The 22629-nt window shown below is 42.9% G+C and overlaps 2 protein-coding genes across 22 annotated transcripts in view; both read right to left on the bottom strand.

Moving 5' to 3' along the window:
- cntn1a (contactin 1a) overlaps positions 1–17138 on the bottom strand; it is a 31228-nt gene extending 14090 nt beyond the window's left edge. The window contains exons 1-3 of one of the 2 annotated variants that reach the window (XM_037254474.1): positions 16633–17138; positions 746–881; positions 109–147 (exon numbers count right to left, since the gene is read on the bottom strand). In XM_037254474.1, the coding sequence (XP_037110369.1) occupies positions 109–147; positions 746–803 (97 nt within the window). In that variant the 5' untranslated portion in view covers positions 804–881; positions 16633–17138. The remainder of the gene's footprint in view (positions 1–108; positions 148–745; positions 882–16632) is intronic. The other variant, XM_037254473.1, reaches the window with a different exon arrangement.
- A 3250-nt stretch (positions 17139–20388) lies between these two features.
- Positions 20389–22629, bottom strand: part of LOC119124426 (neuronal cell adhesion molecule-like) — a 42004-nt gene continuing 39763 nt past the window's right edge. For all 20 annotated transcript variants that reach the window (XM_037254386.1, XM_037254399.1, XM_037254398.1 and 17 more), the window contains one exon: positions 20389–21217. In XM_037254386.1, the coding sequence (XP_037110281.1) occupies positions 20962–21217 (256 nt within the window). In that variant the 3' untranslated portion in view covers positions 20389–20961. The remainder of the gene's footprint in view (positions 21218–22629) is intronic.

Here is a 22629-nt window from a genome sequence, read left to right as displayed (position 1 = left end):
CCACTTATCGGAACTCTGGATTGGCAACGTCTATTTTGTACATTACTTAAAGTCCAGTAATGTTTTAGAGTCGTCAAGGCTGCCAAAATGATTGCCAATAGGTCTTACCTCGATAAAAATCGGGTTCCTCCTCTAGCATAGATGTAGCTGTAATAGTGAGCAAAGGAAAACAGCGTTAGCATCTTTCATCACAGTGAGTTGGATTCAGAAAAAGCTCAAGTTCAAAGACAAAGTCTGCTTTATTGTCAATTTCTTCACATGCCAAGACACACAAAGAAATCGAAATTACGTTCCCACGAAATTGCAACTTTTGTATTTGTTGTCACGCTGCCCATCGACCTTCATCCTTCAGCCTCAAAGAAATGTCAAAGCAATGTTCTTGAGTCGCAATAACGACCCCGTCGGCTGCTACCGACTGCACTCTACATTTTTATGTGCATAGAAGAAGAGAGGTCTGCAGCTATACAATTGTAAAATGGTATATGAAAGTGAAATGTGATTTGAAACTAGAGACTCGTGACTATTCCTTCCTTTTTGTTGTTGATCTGAAATCAATAAGCTAGCTGCAAGTAATGGCTCAAGGTACACCGTATCTTTTCCTGACAATCCATTTTGCCCGCTCAATATTTTATGGCCACTTGGCTTTGTTTCCATCCTGGCTCATTCCACCACACTTTGGCGAAAAACAAAAGGACAAAAATCTTTGACGTTACGAGCCATGTACACATGATAGAAAATGACTGACCTGCGGGGGAGCTAAAGAGCAGCAGAAGGAGATAAAGGAGGAGGATGAGGTTGGGCATGATGGTGACAACTGCCGGGTGGAGGGGCTTCAGCTAGGCAATCAGCCGATGGAACATTAGCAAGACCGCCTGGTTCTCCTGGAAGAGACACAGCAAGAGAGATCAGTTATTATAACATTTGGGAGGCGGGGCAAATACATGCAATAGTAATTCATATAAATAAATGCAAACTATTGTTAAAGACAAAATGCAAATAATTTGAATTAAAAAAAAAATAAAATAAATTAAAAAAGTTAAAATAATAAATTAAAATCTAAATGATGATGTCACGCTGTCTATCTTTTTCCAGGCCATAATATCACACAACAAAACAAGGTGCCACTTTGACACTTCCCTTCATGCTAAGTCACTAGCATCTTCACGCTAACCGCTTCCCGTCAGCCTCCGAGGCTCAAACCAATTGACTGACACGTGGACCGTCGCCAAAACAAACCGTCCGTACCGGTTCATCAGAGCAGACATCCCCCGCGAGACATTAACGCCACACAAGAACCAGCACCTCGCGCTAACACACTTTGAAAAGCAACAGCTGTCTTAGCATCAAGGCCTCGAGCATTCGCGGAGACAATGGGAAGGATAATTAGGATTTCATAATGGCTGAATTTAATTCATCACCGTGTGATGTTCCTGCTACAATGACATTAATCCCAGGAATTACACGGTAATGATCTGGCTTGGTGCAGATGTTGCCTTCCATATCTGTAGAACATATGGAACGATATTAACGTGTATAACAAGAGTAGCACGAGCATCGGTTCCACACAAGCGGGCCCGGTCCACTCGCTGTAGTGTTGATTACACCGTCGAGGCAGACACTATCGATTCTTTGTGCAGGGCCTGATGTGTCAGACGCCGCAGTTTCGAGGTGTGACGGCACAAAAAGATTGAGATAGCATCGCTCGCCAGACAGAGACAAATTGAGTCTTTTTTTTATAGCAGGCCGGATAATGATGCACTGTTTCAAAATGATTCTCAGATTGAGACACGGACGAAATCCTACATGGCGACCGCACAAGTGGAAGTGTGAAACTCATGTGACCGCTCATCTTCTCCAACTACTTGGATACAAGGGGGGGGCGGCGTCTCCTAGCAACACCATCCAAAAAGGAGCAATTTTGTGCACTGCGCGATAGCAATGAAACGACGCAAACAGTCATTTACAGCCCAATGACCCGCCGCTGTCCATCTATTCACCGCGTTCCTCCCTTTTGAAGTCTTGCAAAGCTGTGGCGACTCGCCCTCGTTCATTTCCTTCCTCTGCGCGGCTCGTCTGGTTGCCGAAAAAAAACAAGTCGTCTCGCTGCCGTGAATCATACATGACGGTAATAGATGCACTTAGGAGATTAGGGGAGATGACGGGCAGCCTCGTTTTAACACAGGGGTGGGGGGGGGCGCACGGCCGATGTCGTCCATCACATTAGGAAGCCGTCAGCCAATAGTGTCAGTGGAAGAAGCATGCTCGTATAATCACTTTTAATTTAATAGGGGAGGGGATCTATCTTGGACCTCACCCTCCCGTCGTCACGCTAACTCAACGGGCCTGAATGTGACAGCGGCATCAAACGCAGCCATATTTTCACCCTCTTAAATTACACCAAGGGCCTTGCTAGAGTTGTTTACTGATTCTGGTGGACCCCCCCCCCCCCTCCCCTCAACTATTTCCTGCGCCTGCAGCTTTCGTCTGCTCGCATCATTTCGATCAATTCTCCTTTTAGTCATTGCAGAATTCCTAACGTTGAGATTGGAAGTCATATTACATCAAGAGGCGGTTGCCAGGGGGCAAATTGCGGGATTGTGAAGCTTCCCTCCACTGACCACTGCTGTCATTTGTGCTTGTTATCATGACCTCATAACTCCCTTATGTTGCCAGGCGAAGAGGACCGCCCCCACCTCCTCCGATATTTGGAACCATTCCTTATCAGCTAAGCAGAAAAGGGGGGTGGGGAAGCCCGTGGCTTCAAAAACAAGACATTCCGACGACCCCCAACACCCCCATCGAATTTCACGCACAATTAACAGCCACAATCATTAAGATCAGATTTGCCGTAATCCTCGCAAGAAGAAGAAGAAGCCAAGATGGGGTTAAGGCTAGATTGGTCCTAATCAGACGGAAAAGGGAAGATGTGCACTGCTCAAAGCAGGGGTGTCCAAACTAGTGACTGGGGGCCATTTGTGGCCCACTGTACATTTTTTAATGGCCCGATGGATGGATGGATGGATGGATGGATGGATGGATGGATGGATGGATGGATGGATGGATGGATGGATGGATGGATGGATGGATGGATGGATGGATTATTCTCACCACAAAGTAGCAACCAATGCTCAAAAGTCTGCATCGTGCATTATTGATGGCAAAAAGTATTGATTACCAAAGAGTCTTTTTAAATCTGTCAGGAGAATACCAGTGGGACGTCATGCCGGATTTAGTATCAATGCCGAGACCGGGAGACTTGTCAAGATCGCAAGAAAGATGAATGCAGCAATGTGCAGAGACGTCCTGGAAGATAACCTGCTCTTGACCTCGGGCTGGGGTGACAGTTCATCTTTCAGCAGGACAATGACCCAAAGAACACAGGCAATATATCAAACGAGTGACTTCAGGCTAACTCTGTGAATGTCCTTGAGTGGCCCAGTCACACTCCAATCTGATTGAATATCTCTGGAGGGATGTGGAAAATGACAATTACGCTCCACATTTATCCTGATGGAGATTGAGAGGTGATTCAAAGACATCGTTTTCAAAAAAGATTTGTGAATACAAGAGCTCGTTTCTGTCCCACTGCATCAATTGAATGGCCATTTTACGGGTGTGCTTTCCTTGACCACTCGGGGGCAGTATAGGACACACTGACGGACGGATATACTGTTCATTGAGACGTCTCAACTCCTCTCAGATCATCACAAAAAAGCCATAGCATTTTTGTCATTCTTCACAGAAGATAAAGAACATGTGACTGGGTAGTTTTGTATTATCGGTCAACATGTGTTGCTGCACCGTTTGTGTCCCACACGTGGCTTAAAGGGTGCGGTAATTCAAATTCAAAGTTTGTGTTGAAATGATTTTTAGAATTTTTAATCGTAAATGACAAGAGCTTGCGAGGGGTGGGTTCCCTGACATTTGTGTCTGTCTATTCCTCTAATCACGAAGCCTCAAATGCTTTCAAAATACGCTTCAACCGTCACGTGTCGTCGTCGTACATGACAAACTGTCACGCAGGCAAAGGTCGCGGTGGGAGATGCGCACTCTATTACGCAGAGTGCTCGGCTTAATTGCTTCATGCCACATCTGCTCATTGAAGATATGGGATGAAATCTTTCTGGAGAGACATATTCAATAAGACCCCCCCCCCCCCCCCCCATAAGTCAGTTATGGTGGTGTAATGTAGGTGACATTAGTAGCGCGAGTTCACACTTGGCAATTACCTTGAATCAATACTGATTGAATCCAGTTCAGGCTCACCCAAGTCCGCCCAACTACGGCCGAGGGGCTATCTGTGGTCCGCCATCCATATTTTGTTTCCACTGTTTTTAGCCTATTTTTGAATGTCATTCCTTTGCTTCGTTTGATTTTTCTATATGCGGCACTGGGAGGAAAAAGTTTGCACACCCCCGATCTGTCCAAAGCCATTCTCCTCTGATTGGATTAAACCAAGCCGGACTAGCGTTGGGCCACAGATGAACCAATGTTGACAAAAAGTGCCCATCAAAACAAGCCATGTGTTTAATTGCATTAACGCTGGAGACGACGTCAGCACACTTGAGCGTCAAGCAAAACACGGCAATGAGGTCACAAAAGTGTCCCGTGCTTACCTTGCAGGCGAGATGAGCTACTTTGCACCCCCCCCCCCTCCCCAAACGTGCCTACCCTGCCAAGTGTCCTAAATACTGAGCTCCATTGTCTGTCCCAATGAGATGCCGCTAAATGGAGGTGGGAGGCAGGGAAGGTGGGGAAATAAAGAGAAGCTAATTCCCGGGCAGAACAGAGGGACTCATGCAAATGGGGTGCAACTCAAGACGCCTCCCACAGTCAGGGGTCTTCTTTCCTTCTTGTCCGTGGCCAGGCTGCTGTTTAATCTTTTAAGCCCTCTTGTCCCACCAGCACACACACACAGACACGCAAGTCGTCATAAGACGTTCTTACCCCCCCCCCCTGTTCCCGCCCCCCCCCCCCCCTCTAATACCCAGCCCAGCAGTGCTACAGACATATGATCAGCATTTTCTAAGCATCTACTTCACTGAATGTACATTTATGTATTTTTGGGTTTTCACAGTGGCTGCTAGTCTTAGAAATAATAGTATATTGTTCAGATAATCATTACTGGACAAATTTAGGGGATAAAGTGAGAGTTACCTGAGCAACTGTGATGTCATTTTCAGTGGACAACAAAATGGCCGCCGCCGGAGATGGCTAAAAACAGTTCGATTTTGCTGCTTAATTCATGTTTCGCAAAAGAGATGTTGTGTTTAGATAATCTGGGCCGCATAGAATTAATCATTGTAAAGAACATTTCTTTTACTTTTCTGACAATGATTGTACCGTTTCAAAAATGTTTTTCTTTTGTAATATATAGTAACTCGAATGGAGATCACACAGTCCCGCGACGATACACAAAAGAGCAAAAATAAATACGCTTATTTTTCCCTCTTATTCCTTCATTAAACTTGTTTTAATTTGCACTTCATCGCTATGAAATTGAAAAATCATCCTCTCTATAATCGCCCAAATGGCCCTGCACTAAAAAGGCGTAACAGTATTTCACATTCTCTTTATTTTTCTGTCTGGTGATTACACAGCCACTTTGATTGCTACGCCAATTCGCGTGTGTGTTATGTCGGAAATGTGCCGCGCCCTGCTTTCACACTTGATGTGCTGCCGCGTCTGTCCAAATATGAAGAGATACATATTTATATGCATTCTTGTGAAGTCTTTTCTAAAAAGAAAAGAGCAGACCTTACAGCATCTTTTATCAGCCGCTTTTGAATTTATTTGCTTTGGTTAAAAAACCAAGCGTGTACTAAATGTACGGAAAAGAGATTTGAAATTGGGTTCTCGAGCAGATTTCGTCAGATTTATATTGTATAGTCTGGGTAGTCTAATCTAAATGCTTTTAAAATACGGAAAAATAGACCACAGCGTGTCCCTTAAATGATCATCTTTCCCGCCTAAATAATGACGGGAACGGTTTTAAGTGGGCCCCGAAACCGTGTCCCACTTTAACGTGCACTCATGCTTAAGAACAGGTCAGTGAATCGAGATTACCCACCTGCTCAACATGAATAAATTAGCTTGTTTTTACATGTCACTCATGTTATTTCCATGTACATTTCAACATGACACACATTTGATACGGCTGAATTAGATAAGTGTTATAAACAATATACATAAAACATCCAATTCAAAAGGTTTTCAGAGAGAGGCCACCCGAGCCGGTTCGAAAAAGAAATTGCTTTTTGCAAGCTTTTAACAGCAGAGCAGAAGATTGGAATCTCAGTGAGCAGCCAAAAGACAAAGACATCAATTTGACCTCAGTCTGCAGTGATTAAGAGAAGAATGAAGTGGTTTGGATGAATGAAAGACAGCCTGTGCTTTTTTATTGATGAATATTTGGCAGAGGAGATGATAGCCAAGATTCAAAACTGCGACCTTTTGACTGCGAGGCTAACCACGCAACCACCGGCCGCAATGTAATAACTACTGGCAAGGAAGACTTATTCACCGTCAGATTTTTTTTTTTTTTTGCCTTAAATATTAGACATTAGGATTTTTTTGGGAGTACCCACTGGCGGAGCAAGGATTTTTTTTCTTGGGGGTTGGGTGGGGTAAAGAAAATCTCAGCGGTCTGCAAAACATTTTTTTACAAACCAGAATAATTCTTCAAACAATGCTGATGGAAATTCATTATGTTTATTCCTAGAGGGGATGAGCTCAAATGTGGAAAAATAATAATAAAGGTCAATTATTTGGCCTGGAACCTGGGTGCCATTGCCCCGAGCCCCCCCTTTCTAGCTCCGCCTGTGGAAGTACCCAATACTTTGTATCAGCTCGTGTTGAATTGCTCAAACTTTAATAACTCTTTAAACGAGTGTGGAATAAATAATTGCCGAGGGAGAATACTTTTATATAATGTACTAAATCAAAAACATCCAGGGCAAAATCATTATGATCAAATTCTTTCAACACCGTTTAGTCAATCAACCCTACACTTAGCTCATTTGCTTAATTTGCTATGACCTACTAATCTACAAACCTTGCACCCACGCAAGAGCCTTGCTCTCTGAGCAAAAAAAAAAAAGAAAGCCCTAATTTTTATTGTCCAACCTTACAATGTTGGTCGAAATAAATAATGCTGACATGAGAAACAATCCCACAACATACATGAGTGAACAACGGACATATGATGACGACTGCTATTTCCTCAATGAGCATATAGGGCAAAGGCTTGATATGACTTCAACGCATTATGCACAGCAGCGAGAGAAGAAACTACAAGTTCAACAATCAATATTTCATGGCTGCCTTAGCTGCTCAAGCAAGCGCAAGAAAAGAAAGGCAGAGATTATTGAAGAAGTCACTTGCGCATATGTGTCACAAATCTACAGAAAAGCAATTGGATTGTTGCTCTGGGCCTAAGTCACAAAGTTGATAAAAACATCACTTCAACTATTGAGGCGAGTATAATTATTGATAAATATTGGCGCGAAGATGCCACAACAAAGCACTTACTCATTAGGGATTCACAAAATGTTTGTAGGCGGTACGCAATCATGAACCAATGGTGCGTAAACAATGGATTCAGTATCATCAATAATATTAGCTAGCATACTACCTTAAATAACATGCTAGCATAAACCGATGTGACATCACGCGTAGGCAAACAAATGTACGTGCTAGCAAGTCACACAAATGCTGTCAAGTTATTAAACTGAGATTTTGGTTGTTAGACACAATAATAAAGGTTACGGAATACAAGCTGCTTTTACAATTAGTTCCATATTCTCAATATAAATTAAATAAAACAAGCTGGTTTGCCTCATCCGAATTACTACTTTTAAGAAACCTTTCCCAATGACTTTAAAATGATGACACACACACACACACTCGGGATTCTTAACCTTTTGCAGCGTGCCCTACTAACCAAGGCTCAGGGGGTGCGAGGTGAAGAAATGGAGGATATTGCCGGTGAGGTGACATCAATATTGTCGAGAGAGTTAAAAAGCTCCACGTCTAACTGGTGAGTGTCGAGTGTGACATTACTTCAATGGGGAATCCCATAAAAGTGGAAATGAGATGCGTTTATATTGCACATTTTATTACATCGAGTGATGTGTCGTCCACGGCGACAATGTGCGTTGCCATGGAAATGAATGACAAGTATATTCACTCAACCATGACACAACATTGGGGCTCGGGAATGAAGGATTCGTGGAATACGTTTATACAAGCTGAGATTTCATTCCCTCGGGCATGTATAGGTTTCTATAAAACTTTTTTTTGTGGGCATTCAAAGTCAGCTTCTGTTTACAACCTCTCACCCTCTTCTGTCCTTCAGTTTTCCTTCCCTCATCTATAATGAATGTTCTGAAGATATCTACTTCCTGCAAGTGGACCTTGCCCCCATGGAGCAGGTCCAGCTGTATTGATTCCTACGCTTGAGTCATTAAGGCGAAGATAATAAGGTTTTAGGAGTCATTGTGTATTTTCTGCATGGCTCTCCTCCCTCCCCCTCTGGGATTCGGTGCCAATGTTCCACCTGCATCTTTTTCAGCAAAACATTCATGCGTCCATTGAATGAGCAAATGAATGCAGTAGGAATAATAATCCAAACTTTTTTCTGCTGCCTATTAAATCAACAATGTGAATTATGTCGCTAAGCTAACACTAATGCTAGCTGTATGTCGTGTAGACTTTAAGGTTCACTAAAGTGGCTACTTCGCATGTGCCCCGACCTCTTCTTCCTTTGAGCCAGCAGGTCTTCACACCGTATATAGGTCACCATTGGCATTCAAGAGGCTGGCTGACCACCCTGCTCTTTTTAGGACTGAAATGAACAATCGCTGATGGCCTGCAGCATCTGAAGACAACAATGTTGGTGTTTTAAAAAAAAAAAAACATTCAAAGGAGTTGGGTGGGGGGGGCTTCAGCGGAGGGGTCAACGGCGCCTCGTCGTGTCTCGAGCGGCATGTAGGGTGTCTTTAAATAGGGCAATGTTCACGCCGACTGAGCAAAAAACACAATGTATAGCTTGTGGGAGAAATGCAAAGAGACACGAGGAAATATGTGAAGAAATCGACTGTCAGGCTACGCTAGTAATAAAGCTTTAAATGGAACTGTACGACGCAACTTTGGGGCTAAGCTAAGCAGTTTAAGGGCTCAGACATCCTCCTGAATTGAAAGTGCGCCAGATAAAAGCCTCCTCTGTGGCTCCACTGACTGCTTTACACTCTCAGGAGTGACTCACAGCTTTTATGCCGTGACATACGTATTCATGTCTGGTCAGCAGAAACTTAAGTCCAAAATGTTTGGACTCAAAAACTAAACTGTACTCATGGCGACGTCAGGCGAGTACTGCAACACTAACATAAACCAGAAGTAATACAAAAGGGCAATTATAAAGCTAAAACGATTCTCGCTATGGTATCAAAGAACCATTCCCGTAAGCTCCGCCTCCGGTGGAGCACTAACGAGCACTAACCGCCCTTTCACTGTTGTTGTTGTCTTCTGTGGCAGGGGAATTAGGAGAAGCGTGGCCCCTCCCCTTTTCATCTTTTGTGTATTCATGTGTGCGTTTGTGTGTCTTTGAGAAGACTGTCGTATGTGCTGATCTATGATGCCGTGTCCTTCACACCAGTGTGTGTGTGTGTGTGTGTGTGTGTGTGTGTGTGTGTGCATACACTGCATGAGTGGAGCTGTGTGCCGCTGATAACACAAGTGTATCAAAGAGACAGTGTGTGGGTGAGAGTCCGAGTCGGATTCACCTCTGGATGCCCTTTGCGCCACTCCCAGCTGCTGCACGTTCCTCATAAATAATCCATTTGGCTCCAGCGGCCACTGTAACACTGACACATTTCAAGTGGTCACACGTACAGTGTTTGGTGGCCGGCCACTCGCATGATACAATGTCTGCTACCGAACACTCAAGCTAGCGAGTTAGCGTACAGCTAATTTGGTCAATTTTGAGATCAGTCCGCTTACCTGGCTTCAAAGTTAGATTTGGTTCATTTTGTGCTGTTACAGAAAACTAAAAGATTTTGATAAAACATTTTATGAAGATTTGAACTAAAACATTTTAATGGCACAGCCCTTCTTTTGCATGTGCCAGCATTTTTTGCATTAGTCACTTCGACAAAATGTGAACATTTCCTTATCCCACAAATGGCGACGAAATACTCACATTAAGCCTGAGCTGTAAATTGAATGGGGTTCTTCTTTAGCCCATCCTCCAAGCTTGATTAAGTCGGCTTTGTGTAATCCTGCTAACACTTTAGCTGGACTCAAATATGACCATCGTGTTACGTTATGATCTCTGAAATTAGCAATCTTATTTTTTATACAACTCCCATTCGATTATACGGGTGTACCTAATGAAATGTCAGTAACTGGAAAAGAAGTTTGCTTACGAAAGTTTTCTTTTATTGAGCAGACTAATAGCCGGTGATTGGAACGTTTTCAGACTCTGCGAGAGATGATTACCTTCTCGCAGGAAATCGACTCTTTCCGGCTCCTCCTTTAGTCTAGACGGCTGATAATGACAACAACAATGACATGCAAATTTGTGACTCATGCCTTCATTTGTATTCAATTTTCAAATCAACTCTAACAAAGGTTGTTAACCATCATCAGCTTTTTTTGTCCCTCTTTCAGTCAACCAGTAATGAGAGCAAAAGGTATATTATCATAACCCTGACTTGAGTCCTGCTCCTCAAATAACACCAAAAATGAGCTCTATAATCCAAAACAGGATGGGTTGCTGCTTTTCATGAACCCGTTTGTCTTCTCGGGGGCCAAATGTGCCGTTGCTAAGCAAAACTGTGAGGCTGTAATGTCGGCAGCATGAATTAGCAGATTGCAACAAAAGCTCCAGCAGCTAGCAAGTGAGAGCCAAGAGAGAGAAAGAAAAAAAAAACTGGAGCGCAATTAGTCCACAAGAATCATGAATAAGTCAGCCAGAGTCTGTCCATCCATCCATCCTAACGGTTTTCATGCCCAAGGATGAAAACTGTGGCTGAAAATATCAAAGTTTTTGTGTGGGGACCTTTTTAAAGCTAGCTATTAGCGCTGTTGTATTGTTTGCTAAAACATGACGCAGGTGGTTACATCACTAGCGGCGGCGTCATGCAAGCTAACGCGCGCGGTTGACCTGCCAGTTGAAGAGCGAGGGCCGCGACAAAGACCGGCCTTCAATCGAGAGGGCTACTTAAGCTTTCGTCTTTGCGAGCCAACATTAGACATGCGGCAAAAGCGTTTGTTTGAGATCTTTGGAGAGGATCCGACGGGAAACCCGAGCCGTTTTGTCCGTCTCACCCAAACCGAATGCTCAATAAAGGCGGCGAAAAGGTTCCAGAAGCTCCGAGGCTGACCAGCAAAACAAACATCGGTTGCCCGCAGCCCGGAGCTTTTATTCGCCGTTTCACCGATTGAAGGAATGAAGGAAGAGCTCCAAATGCTTTGTTCCACCAAACACCTTTTCCCCCCCTTTTGGACAGAAGCAGAATTAGAAAAAGCAAGTTAGTAGCGTTAGTTTACAATCAGCGTGACGCAGGGTCGTAACTTTAAATCGATTTCCCGAGAGAGGAAATCTTTTAGTGAGAAGAGCGTTCCGGAAATTACAGCGCATAATGGATTATTTAATAAAGGAGCAGCAGCGAGGTACATAACAAACTAGGGAGCACTATGCTAGCTAGCTATGCTAGTTTGATGTAAACCTTTAAAGTACAGCAGCGTCACTTGTCTACCGAAATTATCTGGTTGCCAAGGCGATGACAGAGCTGCTACTCTTCCCACTACCATCAACTTGATTTTTTAATCCGATTTAATCTCTTTAAGTGAATGCCGTTAATTGATTCAAACAAAAGCCGTGTTTGGGTGGTCGCAACTGAGACAATGCAGGTGAACCAACAGTCGGCGTAGCGGCAGCACTCGCCGAGCGTAATGGGATTGCGATGCTTGAAATGCACTTCACTCACTTTGTCGGTCCGCGAGGAAGCTAAACTATTGATCTGAAAACAATTTAGCCTTCCAGCTGTCCTGAAAAAGGGAAAATAGAACGCCTCGAAATGTGTAACGACACTTCCCAGGAGGTCAACCCCCCCCCCTTCGGCATGCGCTTCACGTGCCAAAAGGAATCCTTCCTCTTTTCGGGCTACGTCCTTCCCTAAACCCTTCGTTCGTAAATTCTCACACATAAAAATCCATCGCCTGAGGGTTCGGGGTCAACCGAGTGCTTTTCAACCAAGGACGTTTCTGCTTCCTTTAGTCTTCCCACAAATGTCGTTTAGGATCCGTTCAAATCAAGAAGACTCATCTGACCTGAATCACGACAGTGAAACAAACAGGTTCATGTTTGCTCCGCATGAGAAATAATAGGCGGCATTATCATGCCCGGCAGTCTTGAATGCTGATCAAGCAGCAAGACGTTTTGTGTTCCTGTCTGCCGCGTATGCTCTTAGCGCCATAGCAACAGGCCGCGTTCAAAGGCCCTGGGAGTGGCTTGGGCCCAATGAGGCTTGTCTATCTAATTGGGCAGCCCGCAAACGCCGTCCGTCTTGTTCTTCATCCCGGCCGCTAAAAAAAGATAGCGGCCGAGAGCATCCGAACAAACGGTAAACTGAAACGATCCCGCGATGAACAACAAAGAGGATTAGGTAGACAACAATGCGGCAGATTAGCGAGAATATCAATGCTTGAGGCAATCTAATCTTTGCAATGAGGCTAAATAATGCCTTTTATGTGTGAAGTATTACACTTTAATCATCTGTACAGCTTTGTGAGGTGACTTCAATGCATGCTACTTGCCATAAAAAAAATGCTATTGATAATTTTGATTAATATAAAACCGTCCATTCATTTTCTTTATGACTTGTCAATACGACGGTGGCTAATTGTTGATAATCGTAAATATACGCACTGCTTAAAAAATACTCGACTCAAAAATGAGCTCCCATTAATGACACACATTAGTGCCATCCAATTTCCAGAGTAAGTGACCGAGGAAAGCTAACACAATTTCCGAACACCGCCTGCTTGTCTGGTGTACATTAACTCAATGGAAATGGAACAAATCGGATTACGACTCATATTTGGAATCAATTTGAAAGCTCAACAAACAATGTGAATCACGGAGGAAGAGTGGACAAATGGTTAGTGAAGGTAAACAGAGACGATGGCGTTCCCCTGGGCACCATCTTAGGTCCTCTTGGATTTCTTATTGAAGTTCTTCAATACGTCTTCAATACCGCAAATATCGCTGTTTGCTCAGTCCTGCTATTCTTCGATCAGTCTGGGCTGCCTATTGAACCTCGAGTTTTATTCCAGGCACTTAATAATCGAACTTCTTCATATTACTAACCAAACATGCTGCCATCTGCGGGATTTTGACTTCGAGACCTTTCATTTTGTGTAGATTGTCTTGTCTTCATTGGAATGTGTGTTTGTGTTTCCTCAAATGCTTTAAAGGACTCCTTTGACCAAAACATGTCATTCTAAATGTACATGATTTTATAATGTCTGATAGCAGTCATGCCAACTACAAAATATATTTGTCAAGCAGCTTTAAACCTATAAATAGACAAAAACAAGAATAGCTATGGTATCATGTCCCAGACTATAAATACTTTTTCCCCTAAACCACACTAAAAAGAAACACTTATGAAGGTTTATCGTGAAAAAAATCAGCCAGAGAATTAGACTACAGATGAGCTCAATCAGTTTAGAGCTGAGCAGCTTTGACTCAGTGTGACTATGAGTAATCATGTCAAATCTGCCGATAAAAGCAAGACCCCCCCCCCCGTCTCCCTATAGAGAAGGGGGGCGAAAACGAGTACAGTGGCCAACATAAATGTGAAAATCAGCACTTGGTATCGCAGTCATCATCGAGCAAGGTGTTTATGTCGAAATGTCTTTTTCTCTGCTAGCCGATATTGTTAGCGGCGCAACATCTTGGGATAAATAAGCTGGATTTGCATAAAAGGGGATCACATTTGGAAAAACTTTACTCACGCACATTGTGGCATCGCATGCATGCAGAAAGCAGCCAGGAGCCGAGATAAAGTGCAAACGAGGACTTTCTCCTCCTCAGGCATGAACAGAGGAGAGCGCTGTCTGTCTGTCCATGTGTGTTTGTTTGCAGCCGAAGACGTCATGTTGTGCCTCCGCCTCACAACTGTACCATTAGTGCATCTCGCTATTGATTGTCCATTTGTCAACTGGAGGGCCAACAAAAAAAAGGGGGGAGGGGGGGAGCAAGCACGGAAAGAAAGAAGACATTTGTAAAGATTGCGCAATCAAGCTGCAGTTTGACGAGTTGAGAATGTAACAAACACAAGTTCCACTTCTCCAATTTCTGATTGGAAGGCCGGGCAAATATGCAAATATAATCCGAAGCGTGACCTTTTACGAGCGCCGATACAGATCACCGCTCAATCAGAGAGAGCCAGTACAACTGTGACCGGCAAACTGTGGGACTCCATTCAATATTACTTGACAGCACCATTTCATTAGGGCACTCTATTTCTTTTCTTCGGGTCGACTCTGGTCGGTCGGCCGAAGACTCGGAAAGAAAACCGCAAAGCATTGAGCGCATCAGTTGAAATAAGACACAATATTTACAGCGGCATACTACTCTGAATTCATAGTCTCTCGGTGATGTCACTTTTTTTTTTTACCGATCCTTCCTAACCAGTAAACCAGATCAAACTTGAGCGTCCAAAACAACAAAACATCCCCCAAGCCCTGCCAGATGCCCACATCTCCCTTCACATGAACAATCTTTTGTCCGGCTTTAATTCAATCGGAGGATCACATCTGGAAAACCATCTAATCACCTGAAATCACTCGACAACGGCCTTCATCTGGCAAAACAAACATTCGGATTGAGATTTACTCTTTTACTAAGTCCCCTCGCATGAAAATGTCAAAAAGGGAGGCCATGTCTCCATGTTAAGCTTAGAGGAAAAAGCCATCGCCGTCACCCTTGTGGCCATCGAACGCCAAGCGGCCTAACCGCGACGACAGATGCAGCGGGAGCCTTTAAAAAGATCGCTTGTGTTGAGTCATTTGTCGTGACAGTGAAAGAGGATGAGAAGAGCCGCGTCCTCATAATGCATCAGGAGCCCGCAGCTAGCTAGCGCCGGCATGCGTGCCAGCATTGTCGCAAACTTATTACAAAATTCATTTTCAAAGAGAAGGAGTTTAACCTACTTTGGAGCAGGGCTAAATTTTTCTTTCACCTAACATGATGGAGAGGGTCTGTCCTCGAGGCTGTGCGGGGGGGGGGTAATACACAGCCCAAGATGCATTAGCAGTAGTCCTCCTTGCAACATTCATAAAGTGCTCCACCTGACAGACGGCCATGCAATCGTTTCTGACAGGATGGAGCATTTTGGCTTTTTTTTCTTTTCAACACAAAGCTCAGTAAAATCTGGCAAAAGGTCAAATACTGTGTTCACTACAAACGATGATAAAAATTGTTTTGGTGTGCTGCTGACAGATATTTTTCAATTTCCCTCAAAGAAAAAGAAAAACATCCGGCGGAACCTGTTGGTGAGGTGATACAGGATAGCAAAACGGTTATAGCAAACTCCTTGACGCTAATAATTGCCTCTGTTAGTATTAGCCTTAAGCTAGCCAACTAAACGCTAATTAAGCTAAGTGTCTGTATTCAACAAACAACGTGTAATTCAGCTTTCTGTTTAATTTGACATTAAACTCCAACTAAGAGTGACAATAAACAACCTGACACCTCTTTTTTTTTTTTACCAAAGGAAAAAAAAAAAGAATATTTTCAAATTCTATCTGACAGTCACCGCGCAGCACATCTCTAGTTTGTGCTTAACAACGCAACAACAACACCAACAAAAAATCATTCGGACAGCTTGGATTTTGAAAAACGCATAAGTTATCTCAAGGCACCATTGAAAAGGAAACATTAATTTTTTTAATTTCACATCTAATACACTAATGACTTGACTCAGTTATCTGTTTTAAAAATCAAATGTGGTCCTCGTGTCGAATAAAGTATTCCTAATAATTTGACTCCCTTGTTTATCAGCATGTGTCAACAATATTACAGACCAATCTCACACATTCTCTGACACTCATAATAAGCGTTACCAACAGATTTCTACATCCTGCAAGAATGTATCATTCAAAATCACTGCACAGGACGCGCCCATGGGTATCACACCTGCAGTCCAGTCATGAACCATTGCCTCACACAATCCCCTCTTGGAGACACACTGTGCATCATTTGCATTGCAGTTAGTGACTCTACATGTTAATGCGACCCAATCAGAGGTAGGCGACTTTAAAGCAAGGTGTGTTGTGTGCATAGTAACACACGTCACAAGGATGTGCGTGCATCATCAGCACCACTGTGCAAGTGGAACAGAAGCCCCTCCACTGCACGTCCGTCCGACCACAGCACCAAAAAAAATAAAAACACAATTTGATGTGCACGTACAGTCTAGCATTCTGCATTGCGGTGCGTGCGAGCGCCATCCCACTGACATGTAAACAACACTCAATCCGTCACCACTATATTACCAGCAGCCGCCGATCTGTCAACATTCCCTGGAAATCCAAAATGTGCACACGCCAGCCAAGCCTTACCTTACCTTGCGCGGAGGGCGAGCCTCGTGCGTGGGGGTCCGTGTCGTCCCGGACAACGACGCTCACATCTGCTCCAGTACCGCGACGCCGGCCGCTCGGGAAGGAGCTGAGGAGGAAACTGACGCGAAGAGAAGGGGAGAGTGAGAGACCCGCGCGGTCCGGTCCCCAGTGGGTTGGGAGGAAGGTGCAGTGTTCGCCCTCGCCGCTAGAGGGAGCCAAACGTGTGGTCATGAACGAGCGGAAATGTAAAAAAAATTGAAATTTAATAATATAATTTGCGATATAAGTGGTTCGAGATACAAATGTCATAACGAAAACAATAAAGTTATTACCACTGTGTCATATATACCAAAATGCAACACTGCTCCTATTTTTAATGAACTGAACATCTAAGACCTTTTCTATGTAATCAAAAGGCCAATATCGTTCAAACATTGTTTATCAGAGAATAGAAAAGAGTAGCAGCACTTAGCTTTAATGTCCAAGTGATTCCAAGAAGGCTGCTAACAGTTTCCAAGGAGATGCGTTCTTGTTTCCCCACCATTTTTGTTTTAGCTCACCTGTGTCATCTTGAATCTCTTCGTCACTTCCTGTTTGCGCTTTTTTTCACTTCCGTCATAATTTCAACCATTTAATTAATTTTGTCCTGTTTTTTTTTTAATTCGTAATAAGTATTTCAAAAAGTATTTTCTGAACAAAGGGAAAAAATAAAAATATGAAGAAAAACTAAAAGTCTACACATTCTTTTAGCTTTGATTTCACTGTTTTCAAAATCAAGGCAAATGAGCTCCTGCGTTAATGATCCAATGAAGATAAAATCAGTTAATTTACAAGGATTAAATGACTTTATATGAGCACATTACTGCATGGAGTGAGTGTACACAACAGCAACATTTATTTGTTTAAAGGCTTTACCTGCCTGTTTCCAGCGGGCCCACATGAAAAGGGCACATCTCGTGATGGCAAGGCCGTGACCATGTGTCAGTCCAAATCCACAATCCCGCCGGGATTACATTTAAATCTTGGATGTAAACAGCGCAGCGCAAATAATACTCTGATGTTGTGACAGCACCCCCATCAATAATGCAGTGATCTGTGAGGGAGAGTGGCCTTGAATTAATCAAAGGACTTGAGCCCACTTGGATGCAAGAGGGGGGGCCTGAATAAATTCTTCTTAAAATGATAAATACTAAAATAATCCAGAACTATGATATGCTATGGCACCAAACAGGAGGCTTTACTCTTTTTTTTTTTTTTAACTTTTCCTTTTACTTGCTTTATAGTTTTTTCCCGTTCATCGAATCTCATTTCATCGACAAAACTTTTTGGAGGAGGATATTATAATTTACAATAAGAAATTGCTGAGTAAATACAATTTTCCACTCCGAGAGAGATGTCGTTGCAGTCTGCCCAAGCAAAGAGTGACTTGGTGACAAAAGAACAGCAAGAACATCAATTTTGCGCTCAATTTATTCCAAACGCAATTTGTGTTCAACTCTCGAACAAACACGACTTCTCGTACCAAGCAAACAGAGACGAACGAGGCCTCGCCGGTGTACGACAATGTTACCAGGAGGTTGAATAAGAGGAAGAGCAAACGCGCTGCTGTCTGGAAGGAAGAATGGGAGGCTGTCATCTTGCCGAGGAGAAGGAGGAGGAGGAGGTTGGCGGTGATAAATGAGGATTTAGCCTCAATGATCTTGCGTAGGGGCTCATGCAAAAGTAGCCCCCCCCCCTCATCCCCTTTCACCCTTCAACTATATACACATGGGACTCAACGGGGGAGCTTGGGGGATAGAAATCAGGGTGTGGAAAGGATTATAACGAAGCAAGTCATGTGACTGGGGGAGGTGATATGGATGTCACTATTGTGCACCAAAGAACGTTTGGGTTTGAAGATGGAACAATGAAAGACTGACTTGTTTGCCTTGAAGAACAGAAGACTTGAGATCGGAATGGAAATGTGGCACAGTCACCACCGCTTGGTTTTGGAGACATGCTTGATCATCTGGCCCACATTAAAGAGGATTTGTGCATATTCTGCATCGTCAAATTGAAATAATGGCTTGTTTTTGAATAAAGGGTTGGAAATGACAATTCATCAATGAATTGACAAAATAATCGAAACATTAAAATAAGCCCTAGAATCGTGTTAAAAATAATAACTATCATTAACTACATCCTGCTTCACTAAGTCTAAAACCTCTACGGGCTAATGTTCAGAGGTTTCAGGTCAAACCTGATTGCAGGTGGAGCTAAAAAGCTGCTGCACATGCAGTTCAATCATGGAGGCCGGAAGATAATGGACGCCGAGGCAGACGGGCGGACGACGCAAAATGAATCCGCCGGGAATTGGATAAGTGGTGGGAGCACGGGTGGGGGGGTTGAAGGACTGAAGGATGGGGGCAATCAGAAAAGGGTGGTAAGAGGGCCTAGTCTACATCAGCGTCAGTGCATGGCTGTCACTAGGGGGCGCTCAAGTATTAACACCAACAAGCCTTGAGTCACAATTGGAGGAACCTGATTGTTTATTCATTCAATAGAGCTCCCGTATGAAGATCCATACTTTAACTAAAACAAAAAGAAATTACATACAAACAACTGAAGTATTGTGTTAGTACAAATTTGTTTCTTAAATACAAAAAAAACCAAGCTGAACTATTGTTGAAAACAACATTTTTTTTGGCAGTGTAGAAATATGTCACCCGGACAAGCAATATCTGGGGGAAAAAAAAAAAAATTAAATCAGGCGTATATGATTTGTCTCTGTCCAGTTTGTTACCGAATAACATCGAGTATGTACACAATGCACAGCAAAAAAAGGATTACTGTATATTTATATTTATATATATATATATTCTCTACATTTAATACAGTCCTATGAACATTAGAAATCATGCACGTCGCCTCCCTCGCAAGCCCTGTACAATCCACTTGAAGGGTATATTTACATATTTCAACAAAATATTCTACAAGTCATACCATACCATAATAATAAAAACAAAAGTCAAACTTGATGCAAGTTAAGAAAAAAGAAACCTTGATCCCATATAAAGGCTCTCAAGAAGCGTCGTTAGTACAAGTCAACACATTATTATCATTCTAAAAAAATGGATAAAACATGTTGATGCTGCAGTATATTTTCATTTTTAATGTGGTCGTTGCGTTGACAACTCAATCAAGCAATTAAGAAAGTGTGCTGCTTATCCTGAAAAAAAAATCTGCGCCAAATTTTCTCCCTTAGACCCGGCCCTCAATGACAAAACAAAACTCGTAAAAGCAAAAATCTTATTACATTGGCAGACAACTCAACCCCGCTGAGGAAAATCTGTAACTGAGTTAAAATATTATTTTACATATTGGGTTTGTTTGATTTCCCCAAAATTTATCCCAAAATCCTGGATCTTTATACTCATCCAATTTTTTCTTTTAATCAATTGAAATTGGATTTCATCAGCTCATGCAACAAGGCTTAGTTAAGACAGCACTAGCTTGATGTCCCAGCGTGTTTTGTCATAAATGTAATACGGCCCTTAGCATGAAGTAAAGGCACTAGCACACCAATTAGCAAAGGTCAAATTAAGGCGCACATTGCGGCAGGGGTGTGCATGGTTTTGGATGGGGACATGCCATGCCACGGTTCATGATGCAACAATCGCCTAGCATGCCTGTGATGCTCTCGCTTAATACGGGGAAAAAAATCTTGGGTCACCACGAGCTTTGTAATGTTTATCACCATATTTGTATCCACTTTTAGGTGGCAACCTGCTTCCTGGTTTATGGAAGATGACGGATGGACAGTACCATTATGATTTTGGTGGGGTACTGTTCCATTGGCGCCGCCATCCCTGAGCACCGCAAAGTATTTTCGCTAACTGAATGAAAAGTAGGCTAGCGAGCTAACAAACGAACCCCAAAACTCTTCCCTTGTGCCTTTTGCACACCATGGAGGTAGCAAAAATGTGTACAAAGTTTTGTATGCTGGCTAGCATTTAGCTAGCCAAACAGTTGCAATGCTAAAATACCATTACAGTTTTCTGGAAAATGGTGTTATGTTTTGCTACGTACAGATAGCTAGTTTGTGTGCTAACGAATCTGATAGCAAGCTAGCAATTTTGCAACTTACAAACAGAAAAAACAAAACTGTTGGTAGAAATGGTAGCCACTTCCAAAAGGAGAGACTGGAAACCAAACCATACTGGTGAAAATGTCTATTTAGTCCAAAGAGGGGATGTTAATGGTAAAGGCCTTCGGTTATCGCCTTCCTAAAAGCGTCTCAGTGAAGGTTACGCAATGCCGCATACATGTCCTTTTTGTTGGCTGGTGAGGCTACACGAAGGAGTTCAAGGAGTTCATGGCATTAATCGGGGACGGCGCCTCAGAGCTTTCGAGGCCCTCGGCGCCGGTGGTGGTGTCCCGGCTGGCGCTCTTTCCGCTATACTGGCCGATAAACGAGCCGTCCTCGTTGAACTGGCCGTCGCCTCCTTCCCCGTAGTCTACTAAACTGTCATCACTGTCGTCCCGCTTAACCGTCCCGCTCGATGGCGTGCGGCTCCCTTTTAACGGTTTATGGTCCTCATTGTCACTGAAGGAGAGAATGACATGCAAGGCGTTAGAGGTGATGATGATGATGATGTGCCGGATGCAACTTTTTTTTTTTTTTGAGATGGAGCGAACAGTTAACGTTTTCCACTGCTTAAGTTGTGTCTGGAACTGAGGTCACATGATTCACGGGGATAATTTCAATTTACTCAAATTTACTCATCTCTAAATCAAGAGATATAATGTTGTATGAGAGATCGATAGATTAACACAATATCTGCGGTAAATTAATCACCGGTGTAAGATTTTGTATCAATTTCGAATTTGTTTAGCTCCAAGTCTGAAAAAAAAAAATTCAGAGTGATTCGTTGGTTTCCATCAAGCAACAGGGGAATAGAAGTCAAGCAATGTCACACTGATTGGATTCCCCTTGAAACCAAATTCGACATGAGGTGGTCACATGTGTTGTGTTGCAGCGTCACAGACACATAAAAACGCTGTGATTGCAAACTAAAAAATGACATCAAAAGAAATGCAACCAATCCAGAAGCAAGCATGATTGTCTTCAACATACGGCTCAAAGAAACAGAAATTCTCCTTCATGTGCATGAGTTGAACGTCAATGACACACAAGCATAAAGCCGTCATGATGCTGAAAGGTTTGTTCAATTTCGACACGGCATGGGCAAAAGTATTGGGTCTTCTCGACTTGATTGATGTTGAATTTTGTTATGCTAGCAAAAGTAGGCTTGACTGAGCTGTAAGAGGCAAGACACGTATGTTTGGGGCCTCAATAAACTTTTATTTGGCGTTCCCCACAGCTCTATCTCGGGGCCCCTTCTTTTCATTATCTAAGTGCTTGGATCACAGCTTTTGCAAATATCAATGTTGGCTGTTATGAGAATGTCAAGGAACTATTTTTTTCTGCTAAACCACAAAAATGTAATAAAATGTATGTCAATACAATTGCCCAAACAACTTAAGTATGTCACATCCAAATTACAAACTGACTCAGTGTGTTCAGACACCACAAAGGCTTTATGACTATTCAAATATTCAACTTGATGACTGACAAGCCTGCGATGCGTTTTCAAGCGAGCAATTTTTTTTTTGTTTTCTGTTCTTCTCTCCACAGTGACACCCACCCTCACACAAACACACATGTAAGACATCACCCTTACCTCTTTTTATGAGGGATTCCCCCTACACGAATTCGCGTGTAAATTGTATGATGCAGGGAGCAAAGAGGTCTCGCATGTGACTTATTGAGGAACTAACAAGCAAATATGGAATTGGAAAAAAAATTGGCTTACTTATGACCCCCCCCAAAAAAATACAATTCCGTTGCTACCGCTCCCCAAGTAACAGAATCCTTACAACATGCATTGTTCAACCAACAATCCATTTCAACACATTATAAGCTAATGTATATTTTTAATATCCTCATAAAGGTAT

The sequence above is a fragment of the Syngnathus acus genome, chromosome 6, assembly GCF_901709675.1.
Source record: "Syngnathus acus chromosome 6, fSynAcu1.2, whole genome shotgun sequence".
Taxonomy (NCBI): Eukaryota; Metazoa; Chordata; class Actinopteri; order Syngnathiformes; family Syngnathidae; genus Syngnathus; species Syngnathus acus.
The sequence above is the reverse complement of the archived record's forward strand: the minus strand, read 5'-3'. Positions and strand labels throughout refer to the sequence as shown.